General features: G+C 65.6%; 3 protein-coding genes across 3 annotated transcripts; 1 reads left to right on the top strand and 2 right to left on the bottom strand.

Moving 5' to 3' along the window:
- Nucleotides 1-315: 315 nt before the first annotated feature.
- P2RX2 (purinergic receptor P2X 2) lies at nucleotides 316-2,729 on the bottom strand (the record flags this gene model as incomplete). Its single annotated transcript, XM_079543874.1, has 10 exons — nucleotides 316-408; nucleotides 475-661; nucleotides 704-834; nucleotides 1,145-1,283; nucleotides 1,461-1,541; nucleotides 1,671-1,758; nucleotides 1,835-1,901; nucleotides 2,207-2,278; nucleotides 2,365-2,500; nucleotides 2,605-2,729. The coding sequence occupies 10 exons, from the start codon at nucleotides 2,727-2,729 to the stop codon at nucleotides 316-318; spliced, it is 1,119 nt and encodes a 372-aa protein (XP_079400000.1).
- Nucleotides 2,730-4,050: 1,321 nt separating this feature from the next.
- On the top strand, nucleotides 4,051-5,767 carry PLA2G3 (phospholipase A2 group III; the record flags this gene model as incomplete). The annotated part of the gene is made up of 6 exons (XM_079543697.1): nucleotides 4,051-4,480; nucleotides 4,552-4,819; nucleotides 4,886-5,055; nucleotides 5,132-5,261; nucleotides 5,370-5,498; nucleotides 5,581-5,767. 6 exons carry the CDS (start codon nucleotides 4,051-4,053, stop codon nucleotides 5,765-5,767), a joined length of 1,314 nt encoding a protein of 437 aa, XP_079399823.1.
- Nucleotides 5,768-6,662: 895 nt separating this feature from the next.
- On the bottom strand, nucleotides 6,663-13,374 carry INPP5J (inositol polyphosphate-5-phosphatase J; the record flags this gene model as incomplete). Its single annotated transcript, XM_079543985.1, has 12 exons — nucleotides 6,663-7,286; nucleotides 7,408-7,512; nucleotides 7,658-7,750; nucleotides 7,973-8,110; nucleotides 8,281-8,464; nucleotides 8,719-8,828; nucleotides 9,065-9,176; nucleotides 9,487-9,662; nucleotides 9,736-9,852; nucleotides 10,432-10,540; nucleotides 11,961-12,071; nucleotides 12,701-13,374. The coding sequence occupies 12 exons, from the start codon at nucleotides 13,372-13,374 to the stop codon at nucleotides 6,663-6,665; spliced, it is 2,553 nt and encodes an 850-aa protein (XP_079400111.1).
- Nucleotides 13,375-13,459: the final 85 nt, after the last annotated feature.

Here is a 13,459-nt window from a genome sequence, read left to right as displayed (position 1 = left end):
GCCAGGCGCCAGCTGCACAGTGCTGTTGGGCTGGGGCCAGCAGCACTGTGGCTTTGCAGGCAGCCTCTGGGCAGGGTTTGTGCCTTGGTGGCAGCCCCAGAGCCCCTCAGCTCCCCTGGCTCCTCTCCCCCAAGCGCAGCAAGCAGTGGTTCTTGCATCCTTCCATTGACACAGGCGTGCTGAGCAGTGATGGTTTATTGGCAGCAGTAGTGGGTGGCTGTAAGGTGCATTCTGCCCAGCCGTGGGCACAGCTCTGTGTGGGAAATGTCAATTTGGGGATGGAGGGGGATGTTCTGGGGCTGCAGAGGAGCATCCTCAGCCCACCAGTACCTGCTCAAATTTCCTGCTGCTGTACCGCCGCTCCTTGTCCATGCAGCACAGCAGCACCCAGTCGCAGAGGAAGGAGCCCTGCAGAAGAGCACAGTGAGGTCAGTGCAGGGCCATGGGCTGAGCCCCACAGCCCGGGACACTCACCAGTCCCACTGAGGTGAGCGCAGTGGCCAACGTGATGACTGTGGGGATCAGGCTGAACTTCCCTGCCTGGCCTTGCACAATCACATCCACACGGATCCCATAGGCCTTGGTCAGCACCCGTGTGCAGGTCCCGTTCCAGCTGTAGTACTTGGCAAACCTGGAAGGCGTGCGGGCACAGGTGTGAGGGCTGGAGGAAGACACGGGGACACTGAGGGGATGGGGCTGTCACCTGTAGTTGTAGCCTGGCGATGCCAAAGTCCCTTTGGGGTCGAGGCGACGGAAGGAGTAGCGCGGGTTGCACTCGGTGTCAGGCAGATCCAGGTTGCAGTCCCAGCTGATGATGACACCGATCACTCCACCCTGCAGCAGGGCAGCAGAGCTTGTGCAGCAATAGCACACAGCAGGCACAGCATCCCCAGGTGTACAGCATCCACAAGTGCACAGCATCCCCAGGCGCCCATCATCCCCATGCGCCCATCACCCCCAGGTGCTCAGCACCCCCAGGTGCACAGCATCCCCAGGTGCACAGCATCCCCTGGGCGCTGAATCCCCTGGGCACTGCATCCCCAGGACGTGGCATCCCCAGGACAAGGAGCTCCCCAGAAGAGCCAAAAGGGAGGGACCCACAATGCTGGGGGATGTTGGGGTGAGGCTGCGCATTGCACCGCACCTTCTCAGCCAGCACTGCAAAGTCCTCGCCTGCCTGCTCAGCCAGGAAGCCCAGCCTGAAGATGGGGCAGTACAGCGCGGAGGTGGCATTGAAGGTGCAGCTCTTCAGGTAGTGGCTCTCGGCAGCCTGAATGTTGGCCCTGGGGAGAGCAAGGCAGGGAGCTGTGCATCAGGGGATGGGGTAGGACTGGTGCCGGAGCATCTGCAGAGGGCCCTGCAGGGATGTGCTGTGCCACACAGCATCTCTGCTGCTGCTGTTGCCACGAGGGGCCACTGCCTGGATCCCAACCATCAGCCCTGGAACCTGCAGTGCTCACTTGGAGAAGCCGAAGCGGGGGAATCGGATGTGGTTCTTGATGAGGATGGTGAACTGCGCTGCCATCTCCGCCAGGGACTCGCTGGGAGCAGAGGAGTGAGCACAGAGCACTGCAGCTCTCAGCCAGCCTCACAACAGGGACATTGCTGCCCCTTATCACGCATCCCCAGGTGGGGGCTGTGCACGACCCAGGCCAGCACGCTGCCTGTACCTGCTGCTGCCTCCATGGAGAGGGCACCAGGCCAGCACCTCACAGCTCCTCCCACTGCCCCCGGGCACGCAGCGCCCCGTCCTCACACCTGCAAGGTAGGGGACAGGCACTCAGCATTGGGTCCTGCCCGAGGAGAGGCAATGCGCTGTGCCTCCTGGACTCACCGTGGTGGGATGCATCCATGGCCCCAGAGACGCAGTCCTGCTCTGAGTGGCATGCAGCGCTGGGACCCTGCGGGGGAGTGGGGATTGGGGTGGGAATGGGAATGGGGATGGGATGGGAATCGAGAAGGAGATGGATGGGGATGGGATAGGAATGGGGATTGGGATAGGGTTGGGAATGGGGTGGGAATGGAGAAGGAGATGGATGGGGATGGCAATGGCAATGGGGATGGTGGGGTGGGCACACATCCATTCACCTCCTGCCATGGGGAACAGCTGTGTTCACTGGTGCCCCACCCTCCCTCTCCCCCCCCTTAATTGCCAAGCACAGCTTGTTCCCCACACACCACCCTGCCCTGTGCCCACCGTGCTCACCTCATGGCACGTCCCCATGGCCTGGGCAACGCTCACCTCCACCCGTGTGAGGATGCTGAAGCTGCTCCCACCCTACAGAGCAGCCCAGGGGGAGGACAGCGGTCACGGCACAGCCAGGAGGAGCCGAGCATCTCCGGAGCAGCAGAGTGAGAGCTCACCTCGGGGGGGGCCACGTACTCCCCAACATCCCAGACCTTGCTCGGTGACTGCGTCACGCCCTTCACTTTGGTGATGACGGAGCTCTCAGGGCCCGTCTCTCGCTCCTGGTAGCCCTTCTGCACGATGAACACATACCTGCGGGGATCGGGACAGGGACAAAGACAGAGACAGGTGTCAGAGCTGCCAGCACAGCGAAGCACAGGGTCAGATCAGATCGGTTCCTACCCCATCCCACTCACCCGATGAAATAGAGAAGCACCAGGAGCTGCAATGCCCGATACGCGGTGCCGAGGAGCCCGTCCCTCACCACCACCACCTGCGGGCTGGAATAGCTGCTCACCGCCCTCCGGCAGCTCGGCCCCATCGCCGCTGCGCTCCGCCCGCCACGGCTCGGCCCGGCCCGACCCGGCAGCGCTCCCTGGGGGCTGCGGGATGGCTGCGGAGGGAGGATCGGCTGCACATGGCCCAGAGCCGCCGGCGCGGAGCAGAGCCGGGAAAGGCAGCAGAGCGTGTTGCAGCCCGCGGTTGTAACCGAGGGTTAATGATTCACTGTGAGAGAGCCCAAAAGCACATCGGTGTAACAGTCATCGGTGATGGTTGTGCAACGGTCGGACGCAACACGCCCAGCGTTAAGCAAGCCCGGGGTTTGTTCCCCGGTGAGCTGCTCACCTCCCGGAGCGGTGAGGGCACAGCGCAGCGTTGCTCCTTTCCCAGCAGGAGGAGGGGATGTGCTCGGGGCACCCGTGCTGCGTTTCCCAAAATCCGAAGGAATTCACAGAGGTGCAATACACGAGCACCTCCCGGGAACACCGAGGTTTGACCGGAGATGCAGAAAGCGATGGGAATTGCCACCCGCACCCCGTCCTGCAGGAACTCGAGTGGGTTCGGCTGCCTCTACCTGCGCTCCGCTCGTGCCTCGGTGCTCTGTTCCCCCTCTGGCAGCAAAACAAGGACGGGGCCAGGGCCGTACCGCCAGCGCGGGACACGGCCGCTCCGCTGTCCCCACACGGCCCCCAGCACGGTGCCACCTCCCCGGCCCGGGCAGCCCATCGGGACGCGTCGGGCGCAGAGAAGCGTTCGGCCCCGTGCCGGCCTTGGCCACGGCCTCGGCCACGTCAGCGGAGCCGGGAGCCCGACGGGTGCGACGCGTGGGGCGGCGGGGTGAAGGGCAGAGCGGTGGCGGCCGCGGTGCCGTTATCTCCCAGACGAAGACAAACTCGGCGGTCCCCGGCGCGCTCACGGCTGGCCGTGCGAGCACAGCCTGGGCTGCACGTGAGGAGGCCAGGGGACGCGCGGCTCCCCCCGGGCCCGTCGCGGGGCCGCGTCCCCCCAACCGCTCGGTTACCCCGAGGGCGCCGTGCGGCGGCCGCGGGACCTTTGTGACTCAGAGGACAGCGCGGGGCCGTCGTGGCACGGCGGACTCTGCCCCCCGTGCGCCACCGCGGAGCCCCGACGGGAGGCGGCGAAGCTCCGCGCGGTGCCCGCCCGCCTCCCGCAGTCCCGGCCCCGCGATGAGCGCCGCGCGCCCGCACCCCCGCTCCGCACGGGGGCGCGCCACGCGGGGGGGCTCCCGCGCTCCGGGCGGGGCGGGGCGGGGCCGAGAGCGGCGCGGACCAATCGGCGCGCGGAGCGCCGGCGGCGGCGCGGGCTTAAAGGCGGCGGCGGTGACGGGGGGCGCGCGCGGGATGTGGGCGCGCGCGGTGCTGGCGGGAGCGGCGCTGCTGGCCGCCGCGTGCGCGCGCGCCTGGCCCGGCGGAGCGGTGTGCGCGCGGCGGGTGGCGGCGGGCGGCGAGCGCTACGCGGCCTTCCTGAGCGCGGGGCCGGGGCCGCCCGCGTTGGTGGAGGGCGCGTGGGGCGGGCGCGGAAAGCTGCGGGGCTGCTGGGCGCGGCGGGACCCCCGCGAGATCCGCGCTTTCCTCGCCGCTTGCGCCCGCCGCCCGTCCGCCGCTCCCGCGCCCGCGCTGCGCCGGGACGTGGCCGCGCTGTGGAGGCGGCGGGCGGCGTGCGCCGAGCCATCGCAGCACCGCGGGAACCGCAGGCGGAGGAGGGGTTGGACTGTGCCGGGGACGCTGTGGTGCGGGGCCGGGGATTCGGCCGGGAACTCCTCCGAGCTGGGTACGGGCCGGGGCGCCGCGCGGGGCCGCGCGTGGCGGGGCGGGCAGGGCACTGAACATCGCCGCCCGCAGGTCTGTTCCGCGGCCCCGACCGCTGCTGCCGGGAGCACGATCGGTGCGGGACGCAGATCGAGGCGCTGCAGTTCGGCTTCGGCATCCGCAACTACCGCCCGCACACCGTCAGCCACTGCGACTGCGACGCCGCGTTCCGCCGCTGCCTGCGGGCCCTCAACGACACCGTCTCCGACCTCATCGGAGTCACCTTCTTCGACCTCCTGGAGGTGCCGTGCTTCGTGCTGCGGCGCGCCGAGCAGTGCGTGCGCTGGCACTGGTGGGGCGGGTGAGTGCGGGGCCGCGGGAGCCGTGGGCTGCGGCCGTCGGGCGGCTCCTGATGCGGCGCCCTCAGCTGTGAGCGGTACGCGGTGGTGCCGGTGGCCACGATGGTGCGGCAGAGCCCCTACGGCACCGCGGCCGCTGCGGCCGTCGGGAACTCCGCGTGCGACGAGCAGCCCGGCGCCGTCGGAGAGGCGGAGCGGTGTGAGACCGGCCCGGGGAGCGCCGCGGGAAGACGGAGGGGTGAGAGCCGGATGGGGACCGGAGAGGGCGTCCCCGGGCCGAGAGCTTCGGTCCGATCGCCGCTCTCTGCCGCCAGGGCTGGGGAGGCTGTGCAGAGCCTATCGGCACCTGGATCGCTGCGAGCACCGCATCGCGCCCCGCGAGACGAAGTACGGGCTGCGGAACGGCGGTGCGCGGACGCTCTTCCACTGCAACTGCACCCGCAGGTGTGTGCCGTGCGGCGGCCTTTCCGTCCGTCCGTCCGTCATCGCCCAGAGCGGGGCTGGAGAGGGGGGACGGGCGGGGTGCTGAGAGCTGCCCCGCTGTCCCCGCAGAATGGTGAGGTCCCTGCGCAGGGCGAGGAGCCCCGGGGGCGCGGAGCCGCCGCTCCTGGCGGAGCGCATCGCCGCGCGCTGCTTCGTGTTGGAACCGCAGGCCGAGTGCGGAGCGGAGCGCCGGAGCGGGTGAGTGCGGAGGGAACGGGGATGGGCCGGGGCTGGCGGTGCTTGGTTCGCCGCAACGCTCTCTGTTCTGCTCCTCCAGCAGCTGTGACGCCGCGGTCCGGGCCGTGCTGGTACCCGCACGGCATCTGAGGACCACGCTGCGGCGCCGCGGTGCTGAACGTCGGGAGTGGAACGAGCAGGAGAGCGGCGGTGATGCTCTGTACGAACGGTGCCGGCGGGTGGCCCTGGAGCAGGGGATGGGAGCCCCGCAGCACCCCGCGCCCCGCTGAGCCCCAGCGGATGGGCTGTACCGTGCGTGGGGAGGAGCTGCGCTGCGGGGCGGAGCTGCTCAATGTCGGGTCCTTGAGAGAAAGGATGGCACCGAGAGTGGCTGCTGGCGTGACTGCGTGGGGCAGGAAAGGGGTGGAGGAGGCTCAGCTGCCATCCCTAGGAGCTGCGGCTGCCACCACAGCAAAGGGAAAGGAGAGGGGGCAGGAAAAAGCGACCGCCCCTGAAGGATGCTGCGGGCGTGGGAGCCCCGGGCAGGACGGTGCCAGGACCCCCAGCCCCGGTTTTGCCCCTGCAGCAGGGGGGGTTGGGGCGAGCCAGGTTCCACCCCGAGCTCTAGAGGTGGGAGCACAGTGCCGTGCCTCGGGAGGGTCAGTGCCTGCGTGTGGCACAAAGCAAATAAAGGGCAGAGTGACACGGTGCACGGTGCTGGGGTCCTGCATTCCCCACAGCCCCCACCCTGCAAATAAGCACAGTGCAGCTGGGGCAGGCGGGATGCTTTATTTTGTTGCTCACACTATGTCCAAGCCCGAGGCACAGTGGTAAGGGCAGGAAAGAAGCAAGCTCCCATCTGCAGGGTGCCCGCAGCAGTGCTGTGCCCCGGGAGGAGGGGGCAAACATCCTCATTTGCAGCGCCATCCCTGGCCCCCAGCACCCCCAGGCCACTCACCTGCCCTAGGACTGAGCGTCCCGCAGTTCTGACACACACGAGGGGTTCCCTCACCACCACTCCCTCCCCTGTGCCTCCTTTGCAGCCCTGGGAGGAGCAGGGCAGGCAGGCAGTGGGGGTGCAGGGGTGATTCACTGCAATAAATAAGGGAGGGGGGATGGCTCACAGCAGGGACGTGGCACGGGAAAGCACACAGCAAGCGCGCTACGGAGGGAGGGGGCGCAGCCTCAGCGCCCCATGGTACAGCTGTAACCATCCAGCTCCCGGGGACTGCCCCCTTCCTTTGGGGAAGTGCTGCAAGGAGGGCTGGTGGGGCTCATCCTGCGGCAAGGGTAGCCCTGGTCTGCACTCTCCCTCCGTCGGCCCATGGCTTGGTCAATGGTTTCCAGGCGGAGCGCAGGCAGCAGGCCCAGGTTCCTGGGATCAGCCCTGGCCAGAGGGTTGTCAGCAGCAGCACGCCGGGCAACGCACGGCTCCCGCACAGTCTGGTAGAAGGAACCCGGGCCGCCCTCCTGGCTGTTGGCCACCTGCCCCGATTCCTTGGCTTTGGATCCACGGCGTCCCAGCTCTGTCTGGGGCAGGTGGATGGCAGGGATGTCCCCGGTGAGGCCACGGCGGCTCTGGGGTGAGGGGCTCCGGCTGGTGCCCCGGTCACGGCTCGATGGGCGCAGGATGAGACCCTGGAACTTGGCCAGGCTGGGGCTGCGGCTCCGGTGCCGCTTCATCTTGCCCGGGCTGGGGCTGCGGGATTTGGGGGCCAGCAAGACAAGAGTGCTGTCATCCTCCTCCTCTGAGCTGCTGCCCGAGCTGTCCGTAGGGCTGCTGCCCTCCTCGGATCTAGGCAGGGAGATCTGCACCACACATCAGCATTGGGCCCTGACCCACACAGGGGGCTGTGGGGCACTGCAGCAGGACGCCCCTGCCCTGCTGAAACCTCCCTCCCCCCACCCTTTACCTCGGGGCATTGCTGACCTGGAATGGCTCTGTCACACCCACGATGCTGCTGGAGGTGTTGCTGTAGTACCCGAGGATGTACTCTCCCTTCCCCTTGGGCAGCGCTTCCTCTGAGAACATCACCTGCAGCAGATGGGCATCAGGCTGAGCACAGGGCTGCACCCCCCAGCCACCCCCATACGTGGGCCTGCACCCTGCTCGGTGCCATCCAAAGGTCCAGAGGCTGCTGCTGCCTCACCCCGTGGCCCTGACTCCCAGAGTTGCTCACCTGTGCACACAGCTGCTTCTCTACGCAGCGCTCTCCATCATCGCTCCTGGCCCAAACATAGGACACATAGTCTTTAGGATGCCGAAAACCCACCTGTGGAAGAAAGGAGGTGAGCTGGTGCTTTTGCTCTTCTCTCAGCCCCAGCATCAGGCCATATGGAGCCCACAGAATGGGAGAAAGAGAAGTACTGGATCCACAGCCCAACGTGGCCTTCCCTGAATGGGAGAGCCCACACTCAGGCCGTTCATCAGCACCTGTGGGAGGGGGCAGCTACAGAGGGGATCACATCACACTGCCAAGGACCCCAGCCCCTACCCGGTAGAGGCCAATCCAGTCCCAGGAGCTCCGGTGAAAGCCAGCAGCCATCTTGTACTTGACAACTGCTTGCTCAGGCCTGATCCACTCATCAGCCACAAAGATCTCCACCGGGGGCTTATCTGCCTTGGAAGCAAACTGGCAGAGACATGCAGATGGTGGGTAAGAGCAGGTGGGAGCAGCACCCCCACTACTACCCCCAGCCATGGTGGTGAGACAGCAGTCCTGCCCGGCAAAGTAAGAAAGCCACACACAGGGCACACATTCACCCAGCACGGCTGTGGCCAGCAGCCCTGGCAGCTGCTCACCTGCACGGCAAAGATGGCAGCTACAGGCTTGTGGTCGCTGACCATGTACTCCATGTGGCTGCAGTAGCAGAGCTGGCTCACCGACAGCACACCCCGGCTGGGCCGGCGCCCGCCCGCCCCGGAGCTGGGAGATTTGATCTTCCAAAGGATGCGGTCAGTCCAGGCGGGTTTTCGCTTCTTGGCACTGCAGGGCACAGAGGGGCATCTCTTGCCTGGCAGGGGGGCAGTGGGCTCCACCCCAACCTGCCTCCCCCTGGCACTATGGAGCACGCAGGCAGGGGATGCGGCTCGTCTCGGCGCACAGCTCAGTGCAGCTGCAGGGACAGACCTGCACTGGCACCAGCACAATGGCTGTGTCCCAGCCCACAAGCTTCCCTCCGAGACCCCCACGAACCTCAGCCGTGCCACCCACCCCCAGCATGCGCCCCGCTGTCCTACCTGCTGTCGTACTTGTTGGTGCCCACATCAAACTTGAACGTGGGGGGGAAGTTGAGGGGTCCCTCCTGAAAGCCGCTCAGGACAGGCCAGGTGCTTTTGGCAATGTTTAGCTGTGGGCAGGAGAGCAGCAAGGCTCCATGGCCCCAGCTCTTCCCAAGAAAGAAGCTCCCAGGAAGGAACTGCTGATGTGCACAGCTCCGATGGAAAACACCCTGGGGGAACACTGCCTGCCGCTCCTCCACGAGCTGGAAGAGCCCGTGCCCTTGGTGCCAAGTGGCTCGCAGCTGCATGGGCACGGCTGGTAAGTGCCCAAGAACACACCTGGCAGTGAACCCGGCCCACTCACCTGGTCCTTCTCCCAGAGCTGGCTCAGGATGTTGCTGTCAATGGCATATTTGACGAAGCGGATGTCGAGGCTCTCAATGCGGAAATTGAGGTCCCCAAACCAGAAGACGAGGCTGTGGGCGGGAGGGCAGTGAGCAGCAGGGCCCAGGCATCAGCACCAGCAGGGTAGGAACCAGTCCCAACCCTTGAGGGTGCCAGGAACTGCAGCAGGCCTGGCTGCGCCCCAAGAGCAACCAAGGGCTCCTTTTAATACCTACTGAACTGCACCTCACTGGGACCAAGGGACAACTCCGCAGCTCTGCATCCAGACCCCACCTCCAAGCTGTGCTCGGATTCAGATGCCAGACCCAACCCCCTCTCAAGGCACAGGGCTGGTCCTCCAGCATCGGCACAGAGCAGTAGGCAAAACAGCGAGGTACTCACTCATGGTCCAGGATGCCACTGGCTGCCCTTCCCTCAAACTGCTGCATGTGCAGTATGGTGGCAAAGTCCTCCTTGCGCTGCTCCGCCTTCTCCAGGTGTGCCGGCAGGTGGCAGTTGAGGAAGCACACCATGTGCCCGAAGATGGACAGACGGACGCTCACCCCTCCTTTGTTGCCCTGCCGCAATTGGGTGCCGTGAGACCCGAGGAAGGCAGCCCTCTCCACCCCCCCCCCCCCGGACCACACTCACCCAGTAGCCGCCCAGCCCTGTCCTAGTGCAGTCTGTCTGGATGTCCTGCAGGAAGGGGAGGTGGTAGTACTTGGCAAACACCAGCAGGATCACACCTTGCATCCGCACTGTGCTGACCTGGAATAGGAGCAGGGCTTGTAGCAGGATGACAGCCACAGCACAGCCCAGAAAGGCACGGACAGTTCCAGGCCAGAGCAGCACCTTCATGCCCATCTTACAGGTGGCTAAGCAGCACATTTAGATCGGAGATCCAGAGCTCGCCTGGATTCCGACCACTGACTGAGATGAGCCCAGCAATGCTAGGACTTATGTACTCTGTCACTGGCTGTCTGGGGAGCTGAGCCTTGCCCTGGGATCTGCAGGCTGCTGTCAGAAGCACAGGCTGGATCCTGTCCTCACCCTGGTGCAACACAGTGGGCAACAAGGTGTGTCCCCAGAGTACCACAAGGGAAGCCAAAAGCAACCAGAGAAGCAAGTGGAGCAGCAAAAGCCAAGCAGCATACTGCAAAAATGCCCCATTCACCTTCAGCTCAGCTTCCACACGCTGCTCAGAGGGCTGCATGGCATCTCTCTAGCCAGGTCTTCTCCTGCACACCCTCCATCCCTCTCTGCCCTGCCACCCTCCCCGTGCCCCCCTGCTTGGCTGGCAGGCACAGAGGGGACACCGGCTGTCCAGCCCCTTTGGGACTGCCTTACCAACACAAAGTGGAAGGGGCTCAGGACATCCATGAAGAGCTCGCTCCACTGATCTGTGAACAGGGCGTCCTTCAGGCGTTTGTTTATCTTGGAGTTCACCTCCTGCAGCCTGGGAGGAGAAGGACAAAGTGCTTTGCAGAGCCTGTCTGATCCCAGACGGATCCCTCAGCCACAACAGGAAGGCACCTGCATCCCAGCCAGGGAGAGCTCCTTGGGCGAGGCACCCAAGGACAGAGCTGCAAGGGCATTCCAAGGGAGGACCCTGGATTTAGAGCACAAACCAGCTACATCCTCGTGCTAGCGATGCTGAGTAGCAAGAGGCACAAGAGGCAATGAAGCTGCAATGCTTCGGCCCTCTAAGCAGGAGCAGTTCAGCTGCACAAGGCTGGGCAGCAGTCTAAAGTCTATCTCTAGGTGCAAGAGGGGCTTACAGGACATGTCAGTTGCATGGAAGTCTGCAGAGAAGCCAGGTCCCACCAGTACTTCAGCACAGGGCGTCCGGATGCATCCTAGCCACTGAGCTCACAGCAGCAGCGACAGAAGGTTAACAGTGCTCCTCCCCACTCAGCAATTAGAGAACAGAGGGAAGGAGAGCATCCCCAGAGAACAGCAGAATCAGGAAATGCCTTGCCCGAAAATATTGAGTGCCCCTGGCACAAAGATACGGGTCAGAGGAAGGACATGGGCAGGCAGAGGCATTGTGGAGGCTGGGGCAGCTCACCAGCACCGTGCCCTGGCCACAGCACAGCCCCAGCCAGTCCCTCACACCAAGCAACACCCCTGCCCTGACCCATGCAGGTAGGGGGTCTGCCTGCAAGGCTGAGGGGCCCCAACCAGGAGATGGGCTCCAGCAGCCTCCGGCCTGAGGGCAGAGCTCCTCCACTGTGCACACAGGGAGCTCCCAGGGCAGAGGCTGTACAACAGGCAGCACATCCATGCTCTTGGCACAGATCTGCATGCTCCATGGCAATCCCTAAGGGTCTGGTCTTCCCTTAAGTTCTGGCTCAGCTTGCCTGGCTGGCCACGCCAAGAAAGCCTCATCACACCAACTTGGGGCTGCCTTGCCAGCAGTTGAGTGTTGCCAGGGGCACGGAGCCAATCCAGCTGTGAGAGAACAGCAGATCTGCGCCCTTGAGGCTCACATACCACGGACAAGAGGTGAGATGAGGAAAATGCTTCCAGCAGAATCCAGCAGGCGAGTTAAAAGCCTCTCCAGATTTGAACCAGGCAACTCCTGAGGCCACGCTCTGCTCGGCAAACCAGCTATGGGCTGTGCAGGGATTGATTCATAGCTATTTGTGACCTGAGGGTTTCAGCTCCTCTTAGTGATCCCATTTTTTAAAAGAAGCTGATTTTCCATCACCTCTTATGATGCTGTTTTTCATTCATGATGCGCATCCCTCCCTGCTCCCTATGCCTGAGGGCGGGTTGGAGAGGCAGCTCTCCCACTCTGAGCCCCCCAGGACTACGTGGAAAATCCCTCAAACAGGGCCCTCTCCAGGGCAGGGGCCTGCACCTCTCTCTCTTACCCAATGGCGATCATGTCTGCATCATTTGTCTCGCCCGTGTTGAGATGCAACAGCGACGTCACATCGTTGGGGGGCATGGCTGTGCCCACGTTCCAGGTGACCACTGTGATGCTTAAGAGGAATAAGGGATAACAAGGTAACACTCGGGCTCGGAAGGGCTCCCTGTCCTCCAACCCAGTCTCCCAAGGAGCCTGCCTGGGGCAGAACTTGCTGTAGCAGCTCAGCCAAAGGAGGACAGCCCCAAATAACCGCTTCCCCACGCGGAGCTCATCCCCCTGATCCCACACACAGGGACTCCGGCCTCCCCCCGCTGCGTCCTGCCTGCAGCTGGGCAGTGCATCGCGTGACAGCAGTGTCCTTCAGAGCACACAGCCACCACCACCCGTCACAGCACATTAACGCCGCTACGCAGCGGGCGCCAGCAGCCCGCAGGCTGCTCCGGTGGCAACTCACAGGAGCCAATTTCAGCAACGTGCCAGGGAAGGGCCACACCATTTTGAGAGCTGCTGTCACCTCTAATTCCACCTACATCCATCCCCCAAACGCCGCGCCACGTCCCGAGGGTCCCTCAGCCCCCAACCTCTCCCACCCCAAGGCCATCACAGGGAGATGAGTAGGGCAACCCCAACCCGCACAGAGGACTCGGCCGCCGCTCCTTCGCCGCAGGCTCAGACCCCACGTCCTCCCCCCATGGATGCAGAAGGGGTCCCGCTGTCCCCCGACCTCCACCGTGAGCTCACCGGAACGCTCCGTCCTCCACGGCCGTCCCCGCGCAGCCCAGAAGAGCATCAGAGGATCCGCCGGAGCTCGTAGGGCTGAGGGACGTCCCGCACCTCCCGAACGGGGGCAGCTCCTCGGGCTCCGGCTTGGCGAGAGCCACCGCCTTGCCCAGCCCGATGCGTCCGGCGGAAAGGAACTCGCTGGACACGGCTTTGGGCAGCCCCACAGCGCGGGGGGCCGCCCAGGCCGAGATGTGATCGCTGGACTCGGCTTTGGGCAGCGGCTTGCCGGGGACGTTGCGCTCCGCCGGGCCGAGCTCCGCGCCCAGCACCGAGGCGCGGCCCGACGGGACGCCCGGTCCGAGGGGCAGCAGCGCGGGCACCGGGAGCGGCTCGGGCCGGGCCCTGCCCACGTCCAGCGCCAGGGGCTGCGCGGCCCGGCCCGGCACCCGGTCGTCGGGCCGCCCGCAGCCGGGCTGCGCTCCATCGGGCGACGGACGCGGAGAGAACGGCTCGAAAGCGGCGTCGGGTCGGGAGCTCCTCCGCGCGGCGGGCGGCGGGGCCGGGCCCTCGGGGCCGAAAGGGACGAGCAGCGCGGGGGGGGCGACGGCGGGCGAGGGGCTGCGCGGGGTGACGGGCCGCGAGCCCAGGACGGCCGGGCCCTGCTCCGCGCTGCCCCGCCGGCCCCGCTCCATTCCCCCGGCGCGGCCCCGCTCTCCCCGTGCGCCCCCCGCCACCTGCGCGGCGCCCTCCAGGCGCGCGGAGCGCCCCCCCCTCCCG

This window comes from Tetrao urogallus, assembly GCF_951394365.1.
Source record: "Tetrao urogallus genome assembly, chromosome: 17".
Lineage (NCBI taxonomy): Eukaryota > Metazoa > Chordata > Aves > Galliformes > Phasianidae > Tetrao > Tetrao urogallus.
Note: the sequence above shows the minus strand (reverse complement) of the source record. Positions and strands in the feature narration are given on the sequence as shown.